Here is a 25,926-nt window from a genome sequence, read left to right as displayed (position 1 = left end):
AAGGGTTTTCATTTGCAAGCAGTGCCACCAGTGGCCAGATTTTGTAACTACAGAAAAAATGAATGGTCAGCTCTGAATGTTCTGTATGGTATAAAGTAAAACTAGTATATATTTAGGACCAATAAAAAAAAAAAAAACAGATAATAGCAGAGTGGTCAAAAGGCTGGCAACTGGAATAAACTTCCACGCACCAGAGCTGTAACCCTGATTAGGAAATGGAGCCCTCCTCTGCTGCCTCTAAGTTACATCTCAGTAAGATGACAGGAAACGTCCAGCTACCACAACTCTGTTTCTGTTGATTGCTAGCTCTAATGAGCCAATTCCAGCAGAAGCCAAGCAGGTCAAAGGAGGTGCCTTGAAGGGTTACTAGCAGGGCCTTTGTAAGCAGGATCAAAATAAATTAACAACATCCTTTACATATAGGGCCTTACACAACACTGCAGCCTATTTTGAAAGTTTTAATGGATGTTTTTATTTCTTCTCCAGGGCATCATACCCTTTTTTAACCAGACGAGATCTAATTCCATTCCCGCAGTTGATATTTTTTGTTTAATTTAGGAAGGATACAAATTATTCTAAATGCCCTTCCTGTTTTGAATGTGCACGTTGACAGAAAGTGTTTGGAAAAGCAGTAATGCGCTTAATGCATTCGTCTGACTAAAATATTACTAAACATTGCCAAATGTTGTTAAAATGATTGATACTGTATTATGAATCTCTCTATTGCTTTGTTATACAGGGCCCTTGTGGTTTATTTAAACTGACAATACAAGTAAGCTAGTTGCATATTGTCCTGATTCAAATGGCCCTGATAAGGTATGTGGTTGTTAAAGCATACCATTGTATTGAAATGTATGGAGCTGTACATAGCTGCAAGTTTATTGTCCCTTACAGACATGTCTCTCTACATTGTACAGTAGAACCCACCCCATTTAATTGGTTCCAAAGTAATGTAACAGTTTTTTTGCTGAAATGGAGTTTAAAACAACAACAGCAAAGCACGCATACAAACACAAATTGGCTTTGATGGGGGTGTCGAAAAAAACAACCTTGTTTCAGGTTTTTTTTAACGGTACAGTAATTAAATTAAACCCTTGCTTTCGTGTTTTCTTTTATAGAATATGGTTAAACTGTGTTTATTTCAGTACGTAAAGTGAAAGCATGTAAAAAGTGAAGCCGAATTCCCAAATGCACCGAATTCTTTTTATCTGCAACTGAATCCATTCTGTCTTACTAAGAGCTGAATTTCTGTGTTATACCTGTAATAAAATGTGCATTGACCAGCTTCCATCTGTACTGTTCACTTGGTAGCAGCACATGTAAATGACACATTCCAGAGGTCCATTGGTTAATAGAAGGTATCGTGTCCTACAGGATCGGCTATTATAGGCTCAACTGTATTTCAAAAACCTTGTTTGAAATAAAAAAATGCTGAAAAATGGTGGCTGTTGGTATAGCGACCAGTGCTGTCAACATCAATTCTTACAGTACTTTCTAGTTTCTTCTTCAGAAGTCTGTATTTTGGGTTTATCAGTTCAATAAACGTCTGTTAAGTAATTCTGCCACGGCTGGGCACTGTACGCTATGCAAAAATCTAATTTGAAGTGAACGGAGTGTGAAACCTAGCCCCCTCCCTGGAGATTGGCTTTGGTTACACTGCATTTCAACAGCACCCTAACCCCCCCTCCCGTCTGTGAGCCCCAACAGCACATGATGAGCAGTACACAGCTCAGTCTTTTCCTGCTACACGTCAGGGGCTCTTTATCAGTGTTGGACCTGCAATTCCTCCAGGGTAATACGATCCCAATGGCCTTTCCTCTTCCCCTGTGTGCATGACAGCCCTTCTGAGTGGAGGCAGCTAAAGCCACAAATCAAGCGCTGGGTGTCTGGCAGTGACATATCAATGCAGTTATGTATTCCATAGCTTTAGTTTCTAAATGGTGGTTCAGTATTTGTAACACAGGGATCATCATACCAAAGTTGCGGTACACTGATCTATTTCATTAGCTTAGATTTTTATACTGTGGCCGGAACACAGTGGCTCATCAGGAATCTAACAGATTTTCTTAAAGGAGCAGTTTCTGATTGGGAACATGTTTCCAGTACTTCCAATGCTGATTATGACTGGCTTCAGTATGTCTTTACCCTGTCTGATTGCAATAACAATATACAGTAAAAATCTCTGCTTTCACATGTGCCTGTATTTTGTTTAGGTTCATTCAATAAAGCGGAGGTTCTGTTTGGTTCAACAGTAAATGTAATGCATTTTATTACAATATATGGTTAATTCAATTTACCAGTGATTTTTATTAAGAAGGTTTCACTAACATATGACATAGTAAAAACATATTATGTGATCATGTTTGTGCATTATGAACATGAACAAAGCAGCTGGTTTTGTTTTGCTTTTAAAGTTCGGGAATGCAAATTTTGATTGTAGTATGCAGCTGATTCAATTAGTCAGCGAGCATATTAAGCACTTTAAAAGCTATTTATTAGCCAAACTCTTTCCTTTTAAATGGAGTGATCTCTTAAGAAAGCACTTGTTTTGATTAGACAGAAAAAGCCTTCTCGGGGGGAATTTCATACTTAATCTCGGAATGGATGCAGCAAGCGTGACCGCAGTGCAAACACAATGTCAAAGGAAGTCACGGTGATTGAGAGTTTTGTTCTGTAAATATCTGAAAATCCCGATTTAACAAAATACCACAATCTAGAACAAGGATCCGAATGGTCATAGAGCAATGTCTATCAGCTAAATTTCTACACAGTCACCCAATGTAGATGCCAAATCCTACTGATCTGCCCTTCATGTACCATTATACAAGTGGCCCATTAACTTTGCACTGTGTCCCTTGCTGTTCTTAATAATGCTTTACCTTTCCATTGTGATTTATCATGCGTTTGTTTTTACTATCCTTTACTTCACCTTGCCATGGTACACCACTAAGTGATATTTGTAATTTTCTTGTGACAGGAAAATCACACTACAAACAAAGTTAAAACAATGTAGGCTTATGGCTTACATTTAGCTTTGAGTCTCTCATTATCTCTGAGCTCAGAAAATCATTCATGACACTGTTTGTTTTCATTTCCTCACCACACACAGAAACACAATGTCTCATACGGATATCAGGTTTGGACCCGGAGTTAAGTGTCATTGTTAATAATAAACCCACTTTTATGCTTTGCTATGTTCTTTCATCACATCAGTGTTTTGAAAGAAGGAATCGGTTACTGAGTGCTGTCTTGGAAGGAAATAATTTCTTTCCTTGCATTTCTTTCTCAGTCCTGTGCACTTTAGGTTTGTATTGTGGAACTGGCCTGGATTGGAAACATGTCTTTGCTGGATCCTGTTACACTTTCAATCCGTTAGCAACAGCCAGCACACACTATATCCTGAAAAACCCTACTATTCCTTCAGATAGTTAGGCTAGGATAGCATGGATTGCTTATACAAGTAGTTATTATTATTATTATTTATTTCTTAGCAGACGCCCTTATCCAGGGCGACTTACAATCGTAAGCAAATACATTTCAAGTATCACAGTACAAGTAATAATACAATTAAGAGCAAGATAAATACAATGACTTTGTTCTCCAAACTTAAATGTCATAGTGGTACTTTTAGTTTGATTACTTTTACAATTTGATTATAGTAAAACCCCAGACAGCATCTCGCAATCAAACTGGAGAAAACAGAGAGGCTTGCTGATTACATGCACTAAAGGCCATATACAGTAAGCCCATTAGCGCAGGTACTTAAGTTCCACTTTTTTTTTAAATGTGAAAAACTGAAGTATCTGACAGCTAACAGGATCTTGCTCTGGCTTAGAATCATAGGAGTTACTCATCTTTGACATAAACATAAAAGGCCATGTCTACCATTTAAATCAAGACATAACTTAAGGTAACGTGGTATTGCTGATTGCTTTGTATACTTCCTCGATGTTTATTGTGTTTCCCCAGGGTTTATGCTTCTGTGGAACAGACAGCAGGCCGAGTCCTGCTTATTTACATTCCTCGGAGGTACTTTTAACTGAAGTGCTATTGGCTAAATATTACAATTCATGTATTTGTATAACAAAAAAAACATGCAAACGAGTACAATCGCCTAGTTAGGAAAGGGTCATCCACAAATCATCGCAAATGTTTTTACTTATGCAGATATACCTGCCTTTTCCCTTTCTTGAAAAACTCATCTTGAAGAATATTTCATTTGTGTTTCTTTTAAAATGAATTAACTGTTTTCCAGGATCCCTAGCCAAAAACAAGGGTTGGCTTGCGGCATTCTTAACGACGTAATAAATTATGTAATCTAGAAACCGTAAACACTTTTTTTTTTGGCCACAGCAAACGCTGGATAGCACATTGGGTTACCAGCGTCATTGAGCACAGGAGAAACTGCCGCCCAGTCCTGGTAAAAACGGCCTGATTGAAAACACATTTGGTTTTTTAACGCTTGGATTCACAATGCTTACATTTAACATACATTGACTTTCTTATCCAGAATGCATTTAAAATTACAGCAAAATAGATTGTCACTAATTCAGTACTGTGCAATACAAAAGGGATTGTACAACGCAAGGTGCTGTACATATAATAAAAAATTTTAAAAAATGCCTTGTCAAGAACTAAACTGCCTCGTACAAATGTATATTTGTACGCTGTGGGGTGATTAATCATGATGCACCCTAGAATTAGCAAACCCACTTTTCACAATACTTTATTGAATTCAGTGATGTTAAAAAAGAAAGGGCGACGGACTGCCGATTGGTTTCTGATTCCTTTTCAATGCGAATTTCCGATCTTGGCCTTTGCGCTCTCACGGGTTGGGGAGAAAGATCAGCAGGGGCTAGTAGTACGCCTCATTGTGCTTTGGTCTTTGCCTTCAGTGTTCAGCAGCTTGGTACTATCCATGGTAACACTTTCAAATAATGGCTGCAAATTCATAATGAATTCCGGCTGAATACTACAGGAATAACACCTGATTAAATTGTGCACATCATTTTGAATTCAGTCCTGTTCATTCATGTGGGTTTAATTACCTATATTCATTCAATGTTTCTTTGTTACAAATGATCACATGTATAAAACATGCGTTCGTTTATGAATTAACACTTCTCACAATCCCCTGGTGGAGGGCAGGCAAAAGGGCATGAATACATTGGGATTTAAAAAACATTCAGGTATATAAACTGCATTTGTTACAAGGGAACACGGAATGAATACGGGTAATTAAATCCACATGAATTAACAGCGCTGAATTCAAAATTAATTGCTTCAGAACTCAGAGGAAGTGCAGGTGTTATTCCGGTGGTATTCAGTCGGAATTCATTATGAATTTGCATCAGTTGCTCAAAGTCGGCAGACGGCAATTGTCTCAAGTGCTCAAACGGAGGGTGATGTGTTGTCTTCATACCTCCTGATTGGTGTGCGGTGTGTTGCTGCGGTGAGGAAAATGGCTGTTTCAAATTGGGCCGTAAAATATCACCCCTCAGGAAAAAACACCAGCAAGCTTATATAGCACAAAGCGATCCGTTCAGGTAAAAAACAAATTATTTCAAACATAAAATCTGGGCAACAACTAGAGGAAAATAAGTAATGTCGTAACAGCAATTATACTGGCATTAACTACAGCGTCTGTCTACTAACAGGACTTTCAATCAGTAAGTGGTCCAGGCATGTTTTTTAAAAATGTTTTTATTTGCATTATTCATTCCACTGCACTAAAAGGATAATCTCCCATCTGTTAAAATCAAGACCTGAAGATATTAAAACAAAATTAAAATCAAGACCTGAAGATATTAAAAACAAAATTACTCTAATACCTTTAACTGGGGGGGGGGGGGGGGGGAACACACATCGTGACTTTTTAATGCTGACCTGCACCAGTTATTGCTGTTGTAAGCTAATATTTAATTCCCACAGGTCATGCAAATGGAACATGCTCCTTTTATATACATACTGTACTGTTCCATGACCATATTCACACTGCCTAATGATGTGCGACCAACACGTGAAAATGAGATTGTCGTTCAAGTCATTCGCAATGAAGTTTCCAACACTGGTCGATCACGCATTATTTTAAGTAGTGTAAAAAGGGTAGATGTTTTCCTAACATCCCCATACCAGGTTTGGCAAATGAAAGTAATTTAAGGTGCAGCTGGAAGGACAACATTGCCCACTGTAGCAGGGATGGAAATATGACTCCTTTTGCAGAGCCGTTTTATCCATTCCTGGTTTTACTATGAGGTTAGTAAGACGCACCTGGGCTTGTTACCTGTACACTGTAGCTAATCAAGCTGTGCAACATATTGTGATAAACAACCGAAACCTTCAGCACTGGATAAGATACAGTTGTTACCACACAGGAAGCTATGTGTTGTGTTTTTATTTAGTTAGTCAGTGTATCTAGAGTGCCCATGCAACTCTCTTAGAATATTGCTTTTTTGTTTGTTTAAAATGTGCGTTTGTGTGTTATTAATTTAGATGTGTTCAGGATAAGGCAGTGTGGAGGTGCAGAAAAAGATTTAGAAAGTTTCTGGACTGATGTAATTGCTTTGCTTATTTTCTGTTGTTGGCTTTTTAGCTACAACGGCAGTGTCTTGATAGAAAAGGAAAATTACCATCAAGGGCAAAGCTGTCGTAAACAATGCAGAAGTTGCATTGCGCAAGCTTTGTTTATGCACTCCCAATAAAAACAAACCTCATTTGCATGCATGTTAACCGTTTGGCTTTCAGGCACATACTTGCATTTTTGTTCAAATATTATCCTTGGGTGATAAGCTGGTGCACCCACCCCACGACAGTTATTTTTTTTTGTTTTATGCGATAAATTACTTGAATAGAGGCTGTAACACCAACCCCCCCCCCCCCCCACAGCACATTTCAAAGCATCTATAGGCAAAAACAAAAGTCGTCAGTCACCCGTAGCATGCAGTATTTAAAACACAAACAAAATTCTTCTTGCATCACGCAAATGCAGCGAGTGACGGTTACTCCTGTTTGTTTATTTTATTTTTCAGGCAGAATCATTTTTCTTTGATATTATATTATTCCCAGACCTCTAAAGCAAAGGCTACTTCATAACCCCGTCTTTCTACTGTCCCTCATTCCAGCCTCTTTTTAAAGAGAGCCCACTGCAAAATCTCTGTAAATCTGCTGTCCTAAAACCACATCAAAGGTACAGACTTCAAAGTTACGGTCGTTTTAATATTGGTTTTGAAAGTGGTGGCGCAATGCTTCTCCCTCACTAAAAGATTAGTCTATTACCCTCCTGGGGCTAGCCTTTAACATCAACCAAACCATTAATGCATATTTTATGTAACATTTGGCTAGATATGGAAAATAGCATTGGACAAAGCTACTGAACCCCAGACTCCCCCCCCCCCTTCTCCAGGTCTGTGAAAACACTGCAGTGTGAGACCTGCTGGTATAGTAAAGGTATGGAGAAGAGCTTCAGTCAAGGTGCTTGTGTTACTAAATCAACATTAAAAACAAAATTTCTGCGAATGCGTTCAATGCAGGAGCCAGGGCAAATTGGTAACATCTACACTGGAATCTATTTAGAAACATGGCATAATTTTGTCTAAATGATTTATAGAAATCCAAATGTTTGCAATTTACCCAACAAAATGCTGCTTGGTTCACTTTTCGAGTCACAGATAATGCACATTTTGTAAAATACATTCAAATAAACTGCGTTCTGTATTTTGTGTTACTCACAGTATAGATTTTTTTATTTTTATTTATATCTCGAACATCCTTTGGCTGTAAAATGACTAGCATGATGTTCATCCAAATGACCATATCTGCATTTAGACGGAATGCCCAGTTAAGGGGTTACAAAATGGATGATGCAGGGATGGAAATAAGACTCCTATTGCCTAGCACTTTCACCCATTCCAGGTTTTAATATGAGTTTGATCAGCCCCAGCATACAAGTAACAAGCTCAGGTGTGCCTCATTAAACTCATAGTAAAACCAGGAACGGCTCACGCTGCTGTGCAGTGGGGATCTCATTCCCATGCCTGCGATGACACTGTGGGTCTCTTTCTCTTCAGGCTCGGAAGCTGAGTAAAGCAGAGAAGCAGCGCTTCAGTGAGGAGGTGGAGATGCTAAAGGGGTTGCAACACCCCAACATTGTGCGCTTCTACGACTCCTGGAAATCTACCATGAAGGGACACAAGTGCATCCTCCTTGTCACCGAGCTTATGACCTCCGGCACGCTCAAGACGTGAGTGCCTCATTATTTACAACCCCCGATTTTCTCCCCAATTTAGAATGTCCAATTATTTTTTCCCCTCACCGCAGCAATCACCCCCCTAGACACACACACACAGCTCTGGCAAACTGGTTCAGTGGGCGCCCTCCAATCCCACGGCCAAGACAGCTTCCCCTTCTATTATTATTATTTATTTCTTATCCAGGGCGACTTACAATTGTTACAAGATATCACATTATACACATTATACATTATTTCACATTATACAGATATCACATTATTTTTTACATACAATTACCCATTTATACAGTTGGGTTTTTTACTGGAGCAATCTAGGTAAAGTACCTTGCTCAAGGGTACAGCAGCAGTGCCCCCCACCTGGGATTGAACCCATGACCCTCTGATCAAGAGTCCAGAGCCCTAACCACTACTCCACACTGCTGCCCCTAATACATACAGGAACTCAAGAGCGGATCTCAGCGGGTTACCGTCTGAGCTCACAAGGCGTCTGGCTGTGGGGTCCGCTGTCGCGCAATGAGGAGAAACAATTTGTGCCGGTTTTGCCTCCCTAACCCACGGGAGTGCCAGAGCCAATGCGAATCCCCCTCTGGAATCCCCAGTGAAGACTGGCGATTTTGCACAGCCAGGACGCAAAACTGTGTTGCCCTGACTGTATGACACCCTGCACACCATGCGGAAGTACCTTAAACAGGTTTATTTGAATGATTTGAACAGCCTTTAACTCCATATGACAAACTCCAATCCTTCCTGTGTTATATCCCAGGAGTGATTTAGGACCATCTTATCAGTATCACTAAGGTCTGCAGCATTAGGAATATACATTTCAGGGCGGTGGTTTTAAGATCATTAAAATAGACCGGATCTGGACCCTGGTGCATTTTTATTCTAAAACCTTGGTGTTGCTGTGTATTATTTTCTTGTAAATTTGATGATGAAAGGTGACAAAGGCATACATAGTGTTGTCCATAGCCAATGCATTAATTATGCCTTACAGTGCACTGAGTTAAATTGAGAGCCCCAGGGTAAGTGCATTAATCCACTGCAACACCAAACCTCTCTATAGAGGTGATTCATGGATAAACTGGCATCGTCAATACTAGAGTTGTCAGCACACTGATTTCTGGCTATCTTAGTACATCTCAAGGCTATTAATAAACTCAGATATATACATATCTGAATCTGCCTCATGCTTATGCACTGTTTTTTATATAGTCTTGATTAATTTATGGACAGGCAGTTTGGTGTAGAGGTGTTAGCACAGCTATCCTGGGCTTAAATCCCAGTGCAACTTTCTGGGTGACCTTGGTGGTCCTTGTGCTTCGGTTCCCTGAAGGAATCATTGAGGAATGGTATATTCAGAACTTCATGGCATCCCATTGTGTCCACGCCCTGCTGAGATGTTTCCCTACCCCCAACCCCAACCGCAACCCCAACCCTTATCTGCGATCCAAACCCCTGTAGGTATCTGAAGAGGTTCAAGGAGATGAAGCTGAAGCTGCTGCAGCGCTGGAGCCGACAGATCCTCAAGGGCCTTCACTTCTTGCACACCCGCTCTCCTCCCATCATCCACCGAGACCTCAAGTGCGACAACATCTTCATCACTGGCCCCACTGGCTCTGTCAAAATAGGGGACTTGGGCCTGGCCACGCTCAAGAGTGCCTCCTTCGCCAAGAGCGTCATAGGTAACCCCAACGGAGCTCCACGTATTCCAATAGAGGTTCAGATCTGAGCTCAATGTTTTGATGTTCAAAATCCCTAGAGAGCTAATGATCTTCAATGGTAATGCATGCAGGGCACTACAATGTCAATGCAATGGATTTGGGACAATCTAGTGGGAGACTATCTAGTGACAATGTGTGTGTGTAATAATATATATATATATATATATATATATATATATATATATATATATATATATATATATTTATTTATTAGCAGAGACCCTTATCCAGGGCGACAAGATATCACATTATTTTTTACATTCAATTGCATTATTTTTTATACATTATTTTTACATACAATTACCCATTTATACAGTTGGGTTTTTACTGGAGCAATCTAGGTAAAGTACCTTGCTCAAGGGTACAGCAGCAGTGTCCCCTACCTGGGATAGAACCCACGACCCTCCGGTCAAGAGTCCAGCGCCCTAACCACTACTCCACACTGCTGCCCTATATATCTAATGGTTTCTTAATGGTATGAACCTACAGCTATGGCCAAAAGTTTAGCATCACCCTACAGAATTAACTGATTTTGCTTCATAAAGTTAAATTAAACCTGCTGAATAATGTTACGTTAATATTGAATTACATACCGCTTTGTAGTTTTCCATATACTTATCGAAACATTTTAAAATATGACATTTCAAAATCTAACATGAAATCACGCAGCATCATCTGGCTATAGATATATTTTTCTTTTGACATAATGGTTTGTTAATGGTATGAGCAAGTCACACACACCCTAGTCTCTGTAAGTCGCCTTGGATAAAGGTGTCTGCTAAATAAACAAATAATAATAATAATTGGGGGCTGTATCTCTGTGATAACGCGGGGTGAATGTTTCTTCAGGGACCCCTGAGTTCATGGCTCCGGAGATGTATGAGGAGAAGTACGACGAGGCGGTGGATGTCTATGCGTTTGGGATGTGCATTCTGGAAATGGCAACCTCTGAATACCCCTACTCAGAGTGCCAGAACGCAGCCCAGATCTACCGCAAAGTCACCAGCGTGAGTAACTGCATTCTACACGCAGAATGCTGCTTTGTGTAACGGAGCTCTGGGGCTAACTGATACAAATATCATGTGATTGGTACAAACAGAAGCAAGTTAATGCCGTGCTTTGTGCTTGTTTGCATGTCACGTGTAGTCACAAACAGTCCCACCACCCGATCTAAAAGTCCTTTCCATGAGCAGCAGTGTGGAGTAGTGGTTAAGGTTCCAGACTCTTGACTGGAGGGTTGTGGGTTCAATCCCAGGTAGGGGACACTGCTGCTGTACCCTTGAGCAAGGTACTTTACCTAGATTGCTCCAGTAAAAACACAACTGTATAAATAGGTAATTGTATGTAAAAATAACGTGATATCTTGTAACAATTGTAAGTTGCCCTGGATAAGGGCGTCTGCTATGAAATTAATAATAATGAGCACGACTGGACAAAGCAAAAAAGCCCTTAATTAAGGTTTAAAATAGTTAACGGAAGGTTTACTATCCAACACAGTCATTTAAATAAAATAAAAACAGGTCAGTAAAATGTTATGGGATTATTATTATTATTCTTTTTTTCAAAAGTAACACTAAAAAAAACCCCAACCCTTTCAGATTAACTTTGACTTAATTGCAAAAACATAACATCCTTATATTTGTAGACAGTAAGACCAGGGTCCCATTTTGCTTTTTATATAATGTTCCCAAGTATAGCCAGTGGCCCACGGAAATGAATGACTTGTAGCCTGATCTTCACTGCCAGTGATCCATTAGAAAAGCTCTCTATAAACTGCGTGTAATTGTTTGCCTGGGAGATTAATTGGAAATTAAATGGTTCTGTAATGAGCCGTGATGGATGAAGGAAAACAAATATTAGGACCACTGCCTTGAGTACCGGGAAGCTCAAGCACAGATATTCCAAAGTAATGAATTTTGCTTGCTGCAAAGCATGTAAAGTTATACTGCAAACAGTTACTTTCTAAAATGTTACCAAAGTTTAAAAAAAGAGTGCTAACTACGGCTTTAAAACTCAAATCTGTTCTCACATGTGTACAGCTGCTGCTTGCTGGTATCTGTGCTGTGCTATCAGTCAGTAGTGACCAACAGCAAAGGAAGTGTTTTTTTTATTTTACATCTGAATATTATCTTACTCATTTCGCTTGACTTATGCTGTATTTGCATCCGGTGACAGTGTATTAAACATTCTGGTGCGTAACAGATCATTGTCATTGTTGTTTGGTTTGTGTTCGTCACTGGTTTGCAGGAAAGGAATTCAGCGTATTAAAAAAAGGAAACGGGGGAAACACGTTCAGTCTTTGTGGGGGGCGGCTGCGGGTCAGACATGAGGTCTGCACATTCCTCTACAGTATAAACTGCATAACAATTGCCATGGATATGCTTGAGTCTTAGTACTTTTTAAAAGGGGTTTTCATGAATCCATCTATTTGTTAGCAAAATTCCTAGGTTCTATTTCAATGTACTTTTCTGTGTTGTAAATTACAAGCTCTTCAAGGTATTGGAATCTAGGTCACAACATCCTGCTTATGCATGAGGTCTAGCTTCGGGATTGGTTGGTACAGTGAAGGCTACAGTATGTCTCGAGTGTTTTAACTGAGCATGGACATCTGTGGATTTCTGTCACGTTGAACTCTTTTTTCACTTCCATGTGGGTATGTTACTTGCATACCTGATTTTTAGTGTGGTGAACTTGGAGATTGGCTTGTCCGATTCTTTGTAGGTGGTCAATCTCAAAACGTTGTCAAGTCAGGACCCAATAATTCAGCATCAACAGCATGACTTGGTAACCCATTCTAATACCCTAACGACTCTGTGCCTCCTACCCTCAGTCCTAGTACTATATATTTCTATGCTACCACACTAATCCAGAATTAGAACAGTTATTTGTTTCTCTTCACTACTGTCTGCAGTGGCAATTATTGGGCAATTTAAATAAAACTAACCTGACTCCCCATTTGACATGCTTTATATAGGTCTAAAAAGTTGTCTATTGTCTTCTGTCTATATATTTACGTGTGTGTGTATGTGTGTGTGTATGTGTGTGTATATGTATATATATATGGATGAAGGCTATATTTTCATCCTGAGCCATTAAAAAAAAAAAAGCATAATGCTGCAGTAGTGACGTCAAAATGGCATGTTAGTCTACAAGATTATACTTAACCTTTGACCGATATTGACTGTGTGCCCTGACCACTGTGTGCCCTGACCACTTTCAAACAAAATGTCTTGTTTTAAATCACTCGACAACACCCACAATTCGTGGTTTTAAGGCACTTTTAAGAGGTCTTTAAAAATATATCTTTTTGCAGTACATTATCTACCCAGTTTAATTAACTGTTCCTGAGCTGTCAGCACATTGATTTCTGACTATCTTAGTACATCTTAGTCAGTGTATGACATGGCGGTGAAGGCTCAGCAGGAGACAGTCTTCCCACTGGTGCTCAATCATTGTTAAATTATGGCATCTTGGTTTATTCCAAGAACTCGATTAAAAGCCTACGGAGCGATGGCTTTTAGTTCTCAAACTCCTTTACTTTGGAACTCACTTCTAAATGTTATCCGCAATGCTGAGCCTGTCAGTGTTTTTAAATCTAAGCTCAAAACACAGACCTCTTTGATTAGTCCTTTCACTAGCGAGCAGTTTGGAGCTCTTTTGGCTTGCTGTTTATTTTTGTAAAGCTCCCTGGGACGCTTGTATATGAATGACGTTGTATTAATGAAATTGGTCTGGTATGGTATTATAGGGGACACGTTGCATTAGGACATTATTAGGAGGTCCTGTCTTATCTGTGGATATTAAATGATTTATTGGCACGATTTAAAAAATGAGCAGGTCCAGCCCAACTTTAATCTAGGGCTTCAAAGTTTATAGATACATGTAAATGTGTAAACTTATATATCAAAATGTAGTAAATCTAGTAATATGCCCAAAGAGCTACAACACCATAACTCCTGTTTATCAAAGACAGGGTGTATTTTTTACATGTCACAGTGTACAGACCTTGACATCTTGCACAAACAAACACCAGTAATTGCACTCGCTAGATTCCAAATAGGAGTTGATGCCAGGTTTTAATGACTTTATATAACCACTCAATGGAAACAGAGCACATGGACTTTCTTCTCCACAAAAGAATCGGAGCATAGAAACGACTGGCGAATATTGACAAGATACAGAATGTTCCAGCTGGAGAACATTGAGTATTATCTGCAGGGGCTGCAAATGGACGTGGATAGTGAATGGCATGTTCATTAAGAACAATGATCAGGGGTTCAATTGTAAAAAAAAAAAAAAAAAAAAAAAGGTATTGGATCTTATAATTGAGGAAGAGGGATAGCATTTCTGTTTTTAGATCTAATGTCCTGACCTTGATTTACAGTAGCTTCCATATACGCATTCCTTGTGGATCTGGGTTTCGTGTCTTATTGTTGATGTTGGTAGCTGCATGCCAACCTTTGCCTAGCTGTGTTTTAACATAATCTTCAGCTTTGAACAATACCAGCGTCGGCCCGATTCATCTGATGCACAGAAATGATGACACTAGTTTTTTGCTGTGTAACGAAACGTAATTTTATCCTAGAATACACTTTTTATATTCAATTCATGAAACAAGAAAGCATTATTTTATTGTACATGGGATATAGAGTTATTTATTTTTGTTGTTGTTATTCTTCATACGGTTCATCATTTGAAAACTGTATTATTCTCACCTGTCAAACATAAAGATATCCGGATGTGGGATCTGGTGCAATCTTGCACAAATTAACCCCTGACAACAAAGTACTGATTTGTACCACAAATAGAAACTATTCAGTTAGTAAATTAACCAACCGTCTCTCTACAGCAGGGTTTCAATTACTTAATTGAACCCTTAATTGAACTATTAATTAGCTTAATTAGACCTTTTTAATTGTTTTCAGCTTTTAAACAGTTGGAGATTTCAAGTTAACTGTACAATTTTATAAGTATCTCGAAATCGACAACTTTGTAGGAGCTGAGAACAATTAAAAAGGTCTCATTAAGCACATTATTAGTTCAGTTAAGGGTTTGATTAAGTAATTGAGAACTGAAAACCAGCAGACACAGGGGGTCCCCAGGACCGGGATTGGGAAACCCTGCTCTAGATTACTGTCAAGAGAGAATCAAACTCAACTAGGCAGAAGGTCCCTGAGCCCACAATAATCATTCCTTCTTACACAGAGCAGGTTATATTTAGCAGTTGAAGATACCATATAGAAGCTCTGTCTATCGTTGTATCCATTTAAAAGGGTACATCTAAATCTGCATTTTCTTTAATGCATCATTTATTGTGCTTTACCAGCGCCTTCGTGCAATCTGCATGTTGGAGGCTGGACTAGGGCAGCGTACTGTGGCTCGCCGTCTTGGGTGCTCACAGCCAGCAATTTCAAACCTGGCGAGACGGTATAACCAGACACACTCTGTCAATGACAGGCCACGATCTGGAAGACTAAGAGTCACAACAGTGTAAAGCAGGGAAATATTGATAAAACAATATGCAAAAACAGAAAAATATGATTACCCGTTTATAATTGCATTATAAAGGCTGGCTGTCACGATATGAGAAAGTAATAATGCCAACAGCTTACAGCACTGTCCTGTAGCTTCCTCTGCAAGTAACTGCTAGTTTTCCTTCGGTATAAGCCACTTGCTATTTTGCCTTTCATTTACTGGTAACTTGTTTAAATGATTCATAGCAGTATCATTTAACTTGCGACTGCAAACATCAAAGCCTTACTTTTTTGCTCGATGCCTTCAATATGTTATAGTGTGGTTTAAGAGTTATAGACTGAAATCATTTAGGGTTCGGTGCAGCCTGTAAAAATAGAACGGAATTGCGCAATGCATGTATGTTTAAGTAGCATGCACACATAGTCAAAAGCATATGGCTGAAATTGTTAAAGTAGTAATTAACAGTGTTCAAAGGGCTTCAGTAATTTGCTTACATAGTAAGGTTCAGTTAGCTTGTGGTGACACCAAGACTGTGGCTGTGAGTTTGCTGGACGCAGCATTCTTGCAGGGGAGCTTGTTGTCAGCAGCCTGGTTGAGTGAGTTAATGATCTGTTTTAGGTGAAAGGTGTTAATTAGGTCTTTGATCTCCAAAACAAGTCATGCCCTACCACGAGGGATGATTTAATCCCCGGATTAAAAGATTTGTTCCCAGAAAAGAAAATTGATTCTACCCAGCATGAAGTTATATATATATATGTGTGTGTGTGTGAAGTGTTGCTGAACTAAATAGAATTAGTAATTTATCATTAAAGAAATGTATTTAAGCATAATTCCTTGCAGGATTGGTGCTGCTGGCCACCACAGTGGACTATTCATTTTTTAAATGCATTTCTTGTGAAAATGAAACTCATCCTTGGCTAACAGGTCTGGGAGGTAATTGTGCACAAGTGGGAAGATGCTTTGCAGGAATTAGCCCTGCTTGTATTTGTTTAATTAACTCTTGATTAGTTGCTGTTGCTATTGTTCCCGACTGAACCTTAGCCCTGGTACCTTGTCTATCGTGAGCCAACAATAAAAAAAAATTCAATAAATAATTTCAGCAGTAGAAACCACCACTTTGATTATAAAACTATCTCCCGGGATGAATGGGTTTGGTTTCATAGTTTATTGCATTTCCTGATACTAAGGCCTTTGCAATTGGATCCTGGAACTGTTAACATCCTACGTCTAGGGAGAGAAGTTCCATTTTCGCTATAGCAACCATTTAAAAAAAAAAAATAGCCCAGTTGTCTGTTTGGTGGCCGGCAATGATTTAATAAATGTGGAATGAATGTAATTACCTTGCAGTGATACTGCCTACTTTACAGCTTTGTAAACACTTTATTTTATGGTATCCCCCTGGGGTCATCATTGGAAACACTCCTATTGTGAGGAATCTGCTTGGACCGTTTCAGTTTGAATTTCACAACCCAATTAAAGTGGCCCAGCTGACGTTTTCAACTGAATAAATACTTTAAATATATATATATTTGGAGTGCCCAATTATTTTGCCCCCGATTTTCTCCACAATTAAGAATGTCCAGTTGGTATTTTGTTCCCCTCACCACAGCAATTCCTTTCTTAGCTCCGGTGAACTGAAGGTTCAGCGGGCGTCCTCCGATCCCATGACTAAGCCAGTTTCCTCTTTTACACCCAGGACCTTGATAGCGGATATCAGCGAGCTACCAGCCTCTGGAGGACAAAGACCAGCCCTGCAGGTGTCCGCTCTGAGCTAACTAGGTGCCTGGCCAGTAGGGTCTGCTGTAGCGCAATGAGGAGAAACAGTCCCTTCTGGTTATTCCTCCCAACCAGTTGTGCCTCTCCGGGACTCCCATTAATGCAAACTTAGAACAGTTGTTTGTTTCCTTGACTACTTTGGGACCCCTGAATATATACTTTTTTAAGACAGGGGTTTTCTATACAAAATGCTAAAATTAAAAAAAAAAACACATGTAAAAGAATCAGGCTTTTATTGATGTCCATAATTTCTCTACACAAATGTGTATATGGCTATTATTAACAACTATATGGTAGTTTTAGAAGTAATACATTTCAACAGCAAACGGAGTCTCAAACTGGCCTGAGCAGTGCTGAAACCTCACCAGCACCATTCAAACCCAGAAACATGTTACTGTACCAGGAAAACGCTTTCATGACTGATAACCAGAATTAGAGGTTAAATCCCAGCAAATGGGTACTAGTCCCTTTTTTAATCCAGAGGGTTTTCTCCTCTGCTCTTGGAGGCTCGCTGGTGCCCTCTCGTCTCAGTGTGGGAGTTGCAGGGGAGCTGCTTGTTTTTATAACACGCAACAGCTGAGCATGATCCCCCCTCACTGGGGGAGAGGCAGTGAGAGGCGCTGGATTGCGCTGGCAGCAGTCTGATGTCAAGGATATTTTTAGCCACCTCCTTTGATGCTGTTAGCTACAGAACCAAGGGACAGTGTTTTGCTATCAACAAGAACCCCCCCACCCCCACCCGCCTGCAGAGACCCACGCTTTCAGAGAAGCAAGCTGGGGATTGTCTTTTGTTAAATATTTGCGCAGTAAGGAATCCATAGCAGGTACTTTGATGTGAAGTCCTCAGGTAATAAAACATGATGATCTGACAGCTGCCTTTTCATTTGCTAATCACCACACTCCAGTGGATTTGTGTCTTCAGTGATCATATATATTTTCTTCAGGTCCACCTACAGTACAATCAAAATGCATGACCCTGAGATGTGATGAGGGTGTGAGGAGTTGGTCACTAGGTCATGATGCTCATCTTCTGCATGAATGGGGTTCACTCACTCGAACCAAGGTTTTTACAGTACAAGAATATGATCACATTTTAGCTCCTGCTGAGTTAACATTGTGTGCTAAACTATAGAGCTGCTGCAGACAACATGATGAAGAATGGGAAGCAGTTCAATAACATTCTCGCCTCAAGAATCGCAGACTGTTTTCAATACAGTCACAGATCTGCATTGCTTTACTTGACTGCTCAATCCCACATTGCAAATCGTCAGGAATTTTCTGGAGTTTACTGCAATGCAGGGATGCATATAAGACTCCCATTGCATAGCAGTTTGATCCATTCCTGGTTTTACTACATACTATTCCATTCATTCGCAATGAAGTTTCCAACACTGGCCGATCATGCATTATTTAGGTAGTGTAAACTGTACATGTTTTTCTGACATCCCCATACCAGGTTTGGCCGATGAAAGTAATTTAAGGTGCTGCTGGAAGGGCAACATTGCCCACTGTTGCTGGGATGGAAATAAGAGTCCTATTGCAGAGCAGGTTGATCCATTCCTGGTTTTACGATGAGTTTCGTAAGACACGCCCAAGCTTGTTACCTATACACAGTGTGGCTAATCAAGCTTATATTAAAACCTGGAATGGGTGAAACTGCTATGTATTAGGAGTCTTATCTCCATCTCTGCATTGAATATTCTTGAATTTACTTATTCAGCTCCCCTTGTATAATGTGGATATACCTGTTGAACACAGGGGACGTTGAGAGCTCACATACCTTTTGACATCTATTTTTGCATTTCCACTTTGACATTGGGTTTGTGCTGCTGCAATGTGCAACTTTACTCTGTATAAGAGAAGGGGCTTGATAAATCCAGATATATAATTAATAAGAATAAAGTTTAAACCATGTTGTGTTTGTCTGCAGGGAATCAAGCCAGACAGCTTCTTTAAGGTGAAGGTCCCTGAACTGAAAGAGATCATTGAGGGGTGCATCCGCATGAATAAAGATGAGAGGTAATGAAGCCATTGTTTCTACATTCATACTGTCTAATAGAGCTCTTGTATGGGAGAAAATGAATGCCCTATTCAAAGGTTTTCCTAGAATATAATTTAATTGGAATATGTAGGATTATAAATGAGCTGCAGTAATTTTCAAAGCTGTAATTAATCAGAAAAGCGAAGCATTGTTAAAACTACAATGTGTAGGTTTTAAATTGTTATTACTGTTATAAAATATCAACGCTTAGAAACACTGCCAGATTCTATCCTCGCCTACCTGTTGTGAGAAAGTAAACTTTTATCAAAGGCTTCTTGCTTGAGATTTTTGTTAACTTCAGTGATTCTGTGGCCTCTAGGGGTCTCTAAACAACAACCCTTAGCGCCATATGCTGTCGAAAATCACGTTGGAACCTCACGGGACTCCTAGGTCCCAATCTGAGACAGTGTATAAATATATGTTGTCCTGTTATGAGACGTGAATTTTCAGAATGTCTTTTTTTGTCCGACACCTGCAGGTACACCATTCAGGACCTGCTAGAACACTCCTTCTTCCAGGAAGACAACGGGGTTCACGTGGAGCTTGCTGAGGAGGACGACACAGTAAAGTCGGCCCTCAAGCTGTGGCTGCGAATGGACGATACCAAGAAGCTTCATGGCAAATACAAAGACAACAACGCCATCGAGTTCCTATTTGAGCTCTACAAGGATACGGCAGAGGAGGTGGCCCAGGAAATGGTAAGAAACACAGCAAAGTGTAATAAAGCACAGTGGAAGCACAAGCAGAAGTAAGCATTGCAAAGCAAGGAGTGGTACGGTAAAAAGCATGGCAAACCAAGGTAAACTATGCAGAATATAATCCTGGGAAGAACATCAGCTGAGGGATATGGTCAAAGTTGTCATACATTCAATTTAATAATCAATACAAAATTGTGTGAACAAAAACTGGACGAGAAGGAACACTTTTATCTTTCTACAGATTTGTTTACCTGTTTGCAAAATGTTCCACGGTGTTGATGTGTTGTGTCTGAGTTTAGTCTTATTTTTTTTTGCACTGTGCTTTACCAAAATCTAAAGTTCCAAAAACAGTATAGTTTCCTATAAAATATTAAAACTGTAGTGTTTTTGGACATTAGTATAATTGTTTTTACTTAATTTTCTCTGCTTTACCATGGTTTTTCTACACTTTTCTAGCTTTCAACATAGTGTACCACATTATATTTGTATAAGGGGTGAAGAGCAGTTTTAAACTCAGTAATATCCCTGTATTGAAGCGCTCTGCAGAACATGCACTCCCCAATGGGAAATCTTACACAATCTTGTAACAAGCTTTAGGTTGAAGGAATGTCATGTGTTTAAAAATGTAAGACTCTGGAGCTCATTATAACACTGATCTATTGTCCCCTATTTGATGTATGTCCTATTGAAGGAAAGTCATTTTTAATGAGCTTTGGCAAACAGAAAGAATAGAAGATGTGGTTTTTTTTTTTGTTTGTTTTTTCAAAGTGGCGCTCCACTTTGAGTGACAGGCGACAGGACATCTTAGGACACCTCTTATGTGATGGTTAAACTGGCATTGGCTGGTCCAGGGATGGAAATAAGAATCCTATTACACAGCAGTTTCACCCCTTCCATGTTTTACTACGAGCTTGATTAGCTACAGTGTATAGGTAACAAGCTCTGGTGTGTCTTATTAAACTCCTAGTAAAACCAGGAATGGATCAAACAGCTCTGCAATGGAAGCCTGATTTCCATTGCTGGCTGGCCATACCTATTATACAGTAGCTGTTGACTGCAGGGTTAACTGACAGAAAGCACACCACAGCATTTGTGACTTCCCTGTCCTTAAATTAACCTTCTGAGATTTTTCTTGCTGCTTTGTAATACTGTTTTTTGTTAATACTCTTCCTTATGCATTTTGTTTTTCTCTTTTCGGTTTTTTAAGCCATAGTGGGAAAAGAGTTTTTACCTTATCTGTGGTAGTACTTGACTTGAATTTTTTGCCATTATGATGGTGTGCTGTCGGCTGTCTCTAAGCAGGCTAAAGTAATCCTATGAGCAATGCAGAGTGCCAGCTCTAATGCCTTTAGCGTAACTACTGCTGTTTAAGTAGAAAAAAAAATAAAACCGTTGATTGTCCCAGTAGGATAAAATGAAAGCCCCAGCTATACTTGCAGCAGTGGGAGGTTACAAAAGACATAGGGCTCCATTCTCAAAGCTTTTAGAATTGATTTTTTTTTCCCCCTTTCAGATAAAAATTGTGCAAGTGACAATCTGGAGTAAACAGCCCATTTCGTCCTTTATGTACTGTCTTACTAAATGGTTATGTCCCTGTACTATGGTTTCCTGCTTTTGTAATTTATTTGCCTGTGCTTTGGCAGGTGGTCCTGGGTTTTGTGTGCGAAGCGGACTACAAACTAGTGTGCAAGGCCATCCGTGACCGAGTGACGGCCATCAAGCACAAGCGGGAGAAGCAGAAGCGACTGCAGGAGAACCTGAAGAAGAAAGAGGAGGAAGAGGAAGAGGAGAAGCAGCAGAGCCTCCTGAGGACGATCGAGGAGATGCGCTTGTCCCAGAGCCCAGCCCAGTCCGAGGGAGGAGCTGTGCCACAGGCCCTCCCACCTGGCCCCGCCCCCTCCACAGCCACTGGCTCCTCTGACTCCGGCATCAACGCCTCCTTCCTGCCTGAGCCGGAGGAGCCTGAGGCAGACCAGCACCAGCTCTACCTCATCCGCCACACCAGCTACTCCTCCGCCACATGTAAGCTTGAAATGACATCTGTTATAGGTGGACTTGATCAATGCAACAGTCATTGCAGTAATCATGTCTTCCATGTAGACTTTGAGAGAGAGACTGCGTCTGTCCATCTGTCTGTCACTCAGAGGGAACATATTTTCTCCCAACATCTCTCATCGACTCCTAGTCTCCAATTGACCTTTCAGATTGCATTTGGGAATAATCTGATACACTGTTGAATTCAGGGGCATTTTGAAACTAAAGATGAATCTGAGATTACGAGGATGGATGGCCTGTTTATTTAAATTGCAATTACTTTGAATGTTGAAATTCTGGAAATAAAAAGCTGCATGTACTGTATAAGGAAATTCATCTTGAACCGTTTGCTACCCAGTGTCCAATATACTTGACATTGAGAAAACAGGCATTAAATAGGTATGGGAACATACCCAGGACAGTAAAAGGTTAATACGTTACTCTAGCGGCGTGCCTTGTTTTGGTCAACTTGATAATAAGAGATATGAATTCATATGAATTTAAGATGGTCGAATTATTTAAGATGAAGGCATCAGCCACAATATTTGTCTCATTGACTTTCTGTTTTTTTTTTTTTTTAATTTAGTCATTGCCAATTATTTTTATTATTCAATCAATTTGGAATGGCCAATTATTTTTAAGGCTCAGCTCACCGCTACCACCCCTGCGCTGACTCGGGAGGGCGAAAATGAACACACGCTGTCCTCCGAAGCGTGTGCCGTCAGCCGACCGCTTTTTTTCACACTGCATGACTCACCATGCAGCCACCCAAGAGCTACAGTGTCGGAGGACAACGCAGCTTTCAGGCAGCTTACAGGCAAGCCCGCAGGCGCCCGGCCAGACTACAGGGGTCGCTGGTGCGCGGTGAGCCGAGGACACCCTGGCCGACATAACCCTCCCTCCCCCCGAGCGGCGCTCGGCCAATTGAACCCCGCCCCCTAGAAGCTCCCGTCCTCGGTCGGCAAAGGAATAGCCTGGACTCGACCTTGCAACGTCCAGACTATAGGGCACATCCTGCACTCCACACGGAGCGCCTTTACTGGATGCGCCACTCGGGAGCCCTGACTTTGTATTTTTAAGACTGTGTTTTGTGTGTTTATTTCCTTTTGACAGCGGACTGCGAGACAGACGGCTACCTCAGCTCCTCCGGTCTGCAGGACTCCAATGACGGATTACAACAGCTGTGCAGCAGTAACTCTGTGGGAGAGACCTCCAGCGAGACTCCCCCTAGACCTGCCCTCCGCTTTCCTTCGGTATGTAACAGCTCCTTCTCAGGGGGGTCATAAAGCAATTGGAGTTTAGGACTAACACCATGGGACATTGCTAAGTTTGTGCCAAAATTGTGATACATGGTGTCTTAGTTTTATAATAAGAACCACCAATCTAAAAGCAAGTAGCCTACATGCAAACTAACTGCAGTGAAAGTACAATATGAGGTCACAAACAATAGAAAGGATCAGTCACAAGAACATTTTATCATGTATACTAATACCTATATTCTAATAATTGTCCAAACCTACTTGCTATTTTACTCATTACTCTCCAAAAATAAATGTGTATAACTGTTTTGTAGCTGTAGTTTTACTATTACTACTTCTTGAATGTCATACTATTTTAGTAACATGTATCTTGGTGATGTAGTCCGACTACGCCACTCTGATTTTTATTGTACTGCACTTTCCTCCTCTGCAGCTTCAAAGCAGTTATTTTCCATATAGCCGGAGCTGGGGGATTTTGCAGTTAGATAAGTCTTGTCCTTGCTCGTCCGCAGTACAGCAGAGGTTTAGGCAGGATGTGTAGCAGCAACAGGTCAGGTCTGGAGGACACGCGCATACACACAGCTTTCTTAACAAACGCCGGACTGCAGATGCTACAGCAGGGGAAGTCATTTCACTCTATCCTCATTTAAAGGATGTTTGACCTTAATAATACAGGCCGGTCTCAGAGCTCGAGGGTTTTTCTATTTTTCAGACCACTCCCTTGCCCCATAACAGGAAGAGGAGTGGTCCCTCCAGCCCAAGAAACACAGTCATTTGTGATTGTCAGTGTTGGTATATAAAAAACAGTTTGTATTAATACAGAATGGCTACCTTACCATGTGGCATCTGCTTGACGTATATGATATTGTTTGGATATTGTTTGACCATTCCCAATTTCTGGTAGACTGTGTGTAATTGTGTTACCCCCACACCTTTTTCAGTGCTCACGTGTCCCATAACATGATCAACCTAATTAAGGGCGATGCCAAATCCAAACACGTAGACAGGTCCTTATAAAATGACCAGGGGGTGTATGGGACACACACACACAAAAAAAAAACTGTTTGGTAAGGAGGTGAAATCAAGCGTTTTGTTTTCTGTTTGCATTCCCCAGAGCATTGCAGTGAGTCTGCAGTCAGACAGAATGTCATCTGGACCTATTAGCGGATTCTCCTCACCAGTAGACAGGTAACCATTGAATTATTTCTTCTCAAACCGTTACGACCTTCACTCTAAAGGACATGGACTCTTTCCAGCTGCTTGAAAAAATACTGTTCTGTAGTACTGCTCGCGGATTGAAAACAACCAGTACTTTGCTTGAAAACCAGGTAGTTTGTAATTTCAACTTAGATAACTAAAATAACTTCAAGATAATAAGCTTTGCTAGTCAGAAACATTTCTTATCTTGTTGAGTGTGTAATTATACCGGTATGAAAAAGGAAACTGAGAGCATGAATAATGACCCGACTTGTTAATGGGTTTCAGATGGTGAAAACATTTAGTAGGATCTAGTGCTCTTCAGAATTAAATAACCCCTCCGAAGCGTGTGACAGCTGCCTATGACTGTCATTCACGCTGTTGTATATCCTTGTAAATTCACTCAACATAAGTGGAGTGTCCTACATGGAGTAATTAGTCTTATGTTTTATTTCATTAATTTTAATAATTTAGTAACCCTCGACTTTAAAATTACTGGATTGTCATCTGAATAGTTCATAGATTCTATGGAAATGTCAGTATATTGGTAAAATAATTGCTCAACAATGAACTCCAATGGAAATAATTGCTTTCATGTATAGCTTATTTTAATGCTTTTAGGTATTGAAATACTCAACAACAAACCTTACTGTATATAACTGATATATAACGGGTGAGGTGTATATAAAAACAGAACTCATGGAAAGTTGTTTGTCACGTACAGTGTGTTCCAAAAGTCCCAGATAAACTTTTTTTAAAGCACCTACCTGAAAAAAACAAACATTACTGTGCTCCTTTGAAACAGAATATAAATCACAAATACCTTTGTGAAAACCAAGCTGAATTACATTCAAAGAACAGTACGACTTTCTAAAGCTACAGAATGCATGATTGTTTATTTCTTGTAAGCGAGCACAAGGAAACAAGATCTAAATGCATCTTTAAATAAACTGTAAGCTGATGCTGGAGAGAGAGAGAGAGAAGGAGAGAGAAGGAGAAAGGAGAGGAGTGTTTGACTGGCTGCAGCGGCACACTCCTCACAAGGCCTTGCTCATGTGTCTTCCACAGCTACGCCTCCGATGTGACCTCAGGGATGAGTGACGGCTACGAGGGGTTGTCTGCGTCGGAGAGGAGCGTAAAGCCTCATGTCAAGCGCGCCGTCGGAAAGGTATTTCGACGGAGAGCACGATGCAGACTGCGCATTATCAGTGTAAGACATCGGGCCACAGCCTTCTTTCTGTTTACAACGCACCTGTTTTTTTTTTTTTTTTTGGAAATTGGATGGACCCTCTTTACAAAATTCACAAGAGTCTTTTTTATGAATAAAATTGACTGTTCTAAGGTGTTCTTTGAAAAGCCAGCTACAGTCTACAAACGGTTCCCAAAATACCAAACTCTATTTCTGTTGGGCCTTATTTGACAGCGCACAATTCATGCATTTGACACACACTGCTAATAAGATATATTACTACAAAAG

The 25,926-nt window shown here is 40.2% G+C and overlaps 1 protein-coding gene across 4 annotated transcripts in view; it reads left to right on the top strand.

The window, feature by feature from the left end:
* Positions 1-25,926, top strand: part of wnk4b (WNK lysine deficient protein kinase 4b) — a 64,449-nt gene that overhangs the window by 25,312 nt on the left and 13,211 nt on the right. For all 4 annotated transcript variants that reach the window (XM_034055746.3, XM_059006595.1, XM_034055745.3 and 1 more), the window contains 9 exons: positions 8,067-8,239; positions 9,710-9,930; positions 10,819-10,976; positions 19,151-19,239; positions 19,740-19,959; positions 21,603-21,981; positions 23,107-23,246; positions 24,367-24,440; positions 25,518-25,659. In XM_034055746.3, the coding sequence (XP_033911637.3) occupies positions 8,067-8,239; positions 9,710-9,930; positions 10,819-10,976; positions 19,151-19,239; positions 19,740-19,959; positions 21,603-21,981; positions 23,107-23,246; positions 24,367-24,440; positions 25,518-25,659 (1,596 nt within the window). The remainder of the gene's footprint in view (positions 1-8,066; positions 8,240-9,709; positions 9,931-10,818; positions 10,977-19,150; positions 19,240-19,739; positions 19,960-21,602; positions 21,982-23,106; positions 23,247-24,366; positions 24,441-25,517; positions 25,660-25,926) is intronic.

Source organism: Acipenser ruthenus, chromosome 33 (genome assembly GCF_902713425.1).
Source record: "Acipenser ruthenus chromosome 33, fAciRut3.2 maternal haplotype, whole genome shotgun sequence".
NCBI lineage: Eukaryota > Metazoa > Chordata > Actinopteri > Acipenseriformes > Acipenseridae > Acipenser > Acipenser ruthenus.
Note: the sequence above shows the minus strand (reverse complement) of the source record. Positions and strands in the feature narration are given on the sequence as shown.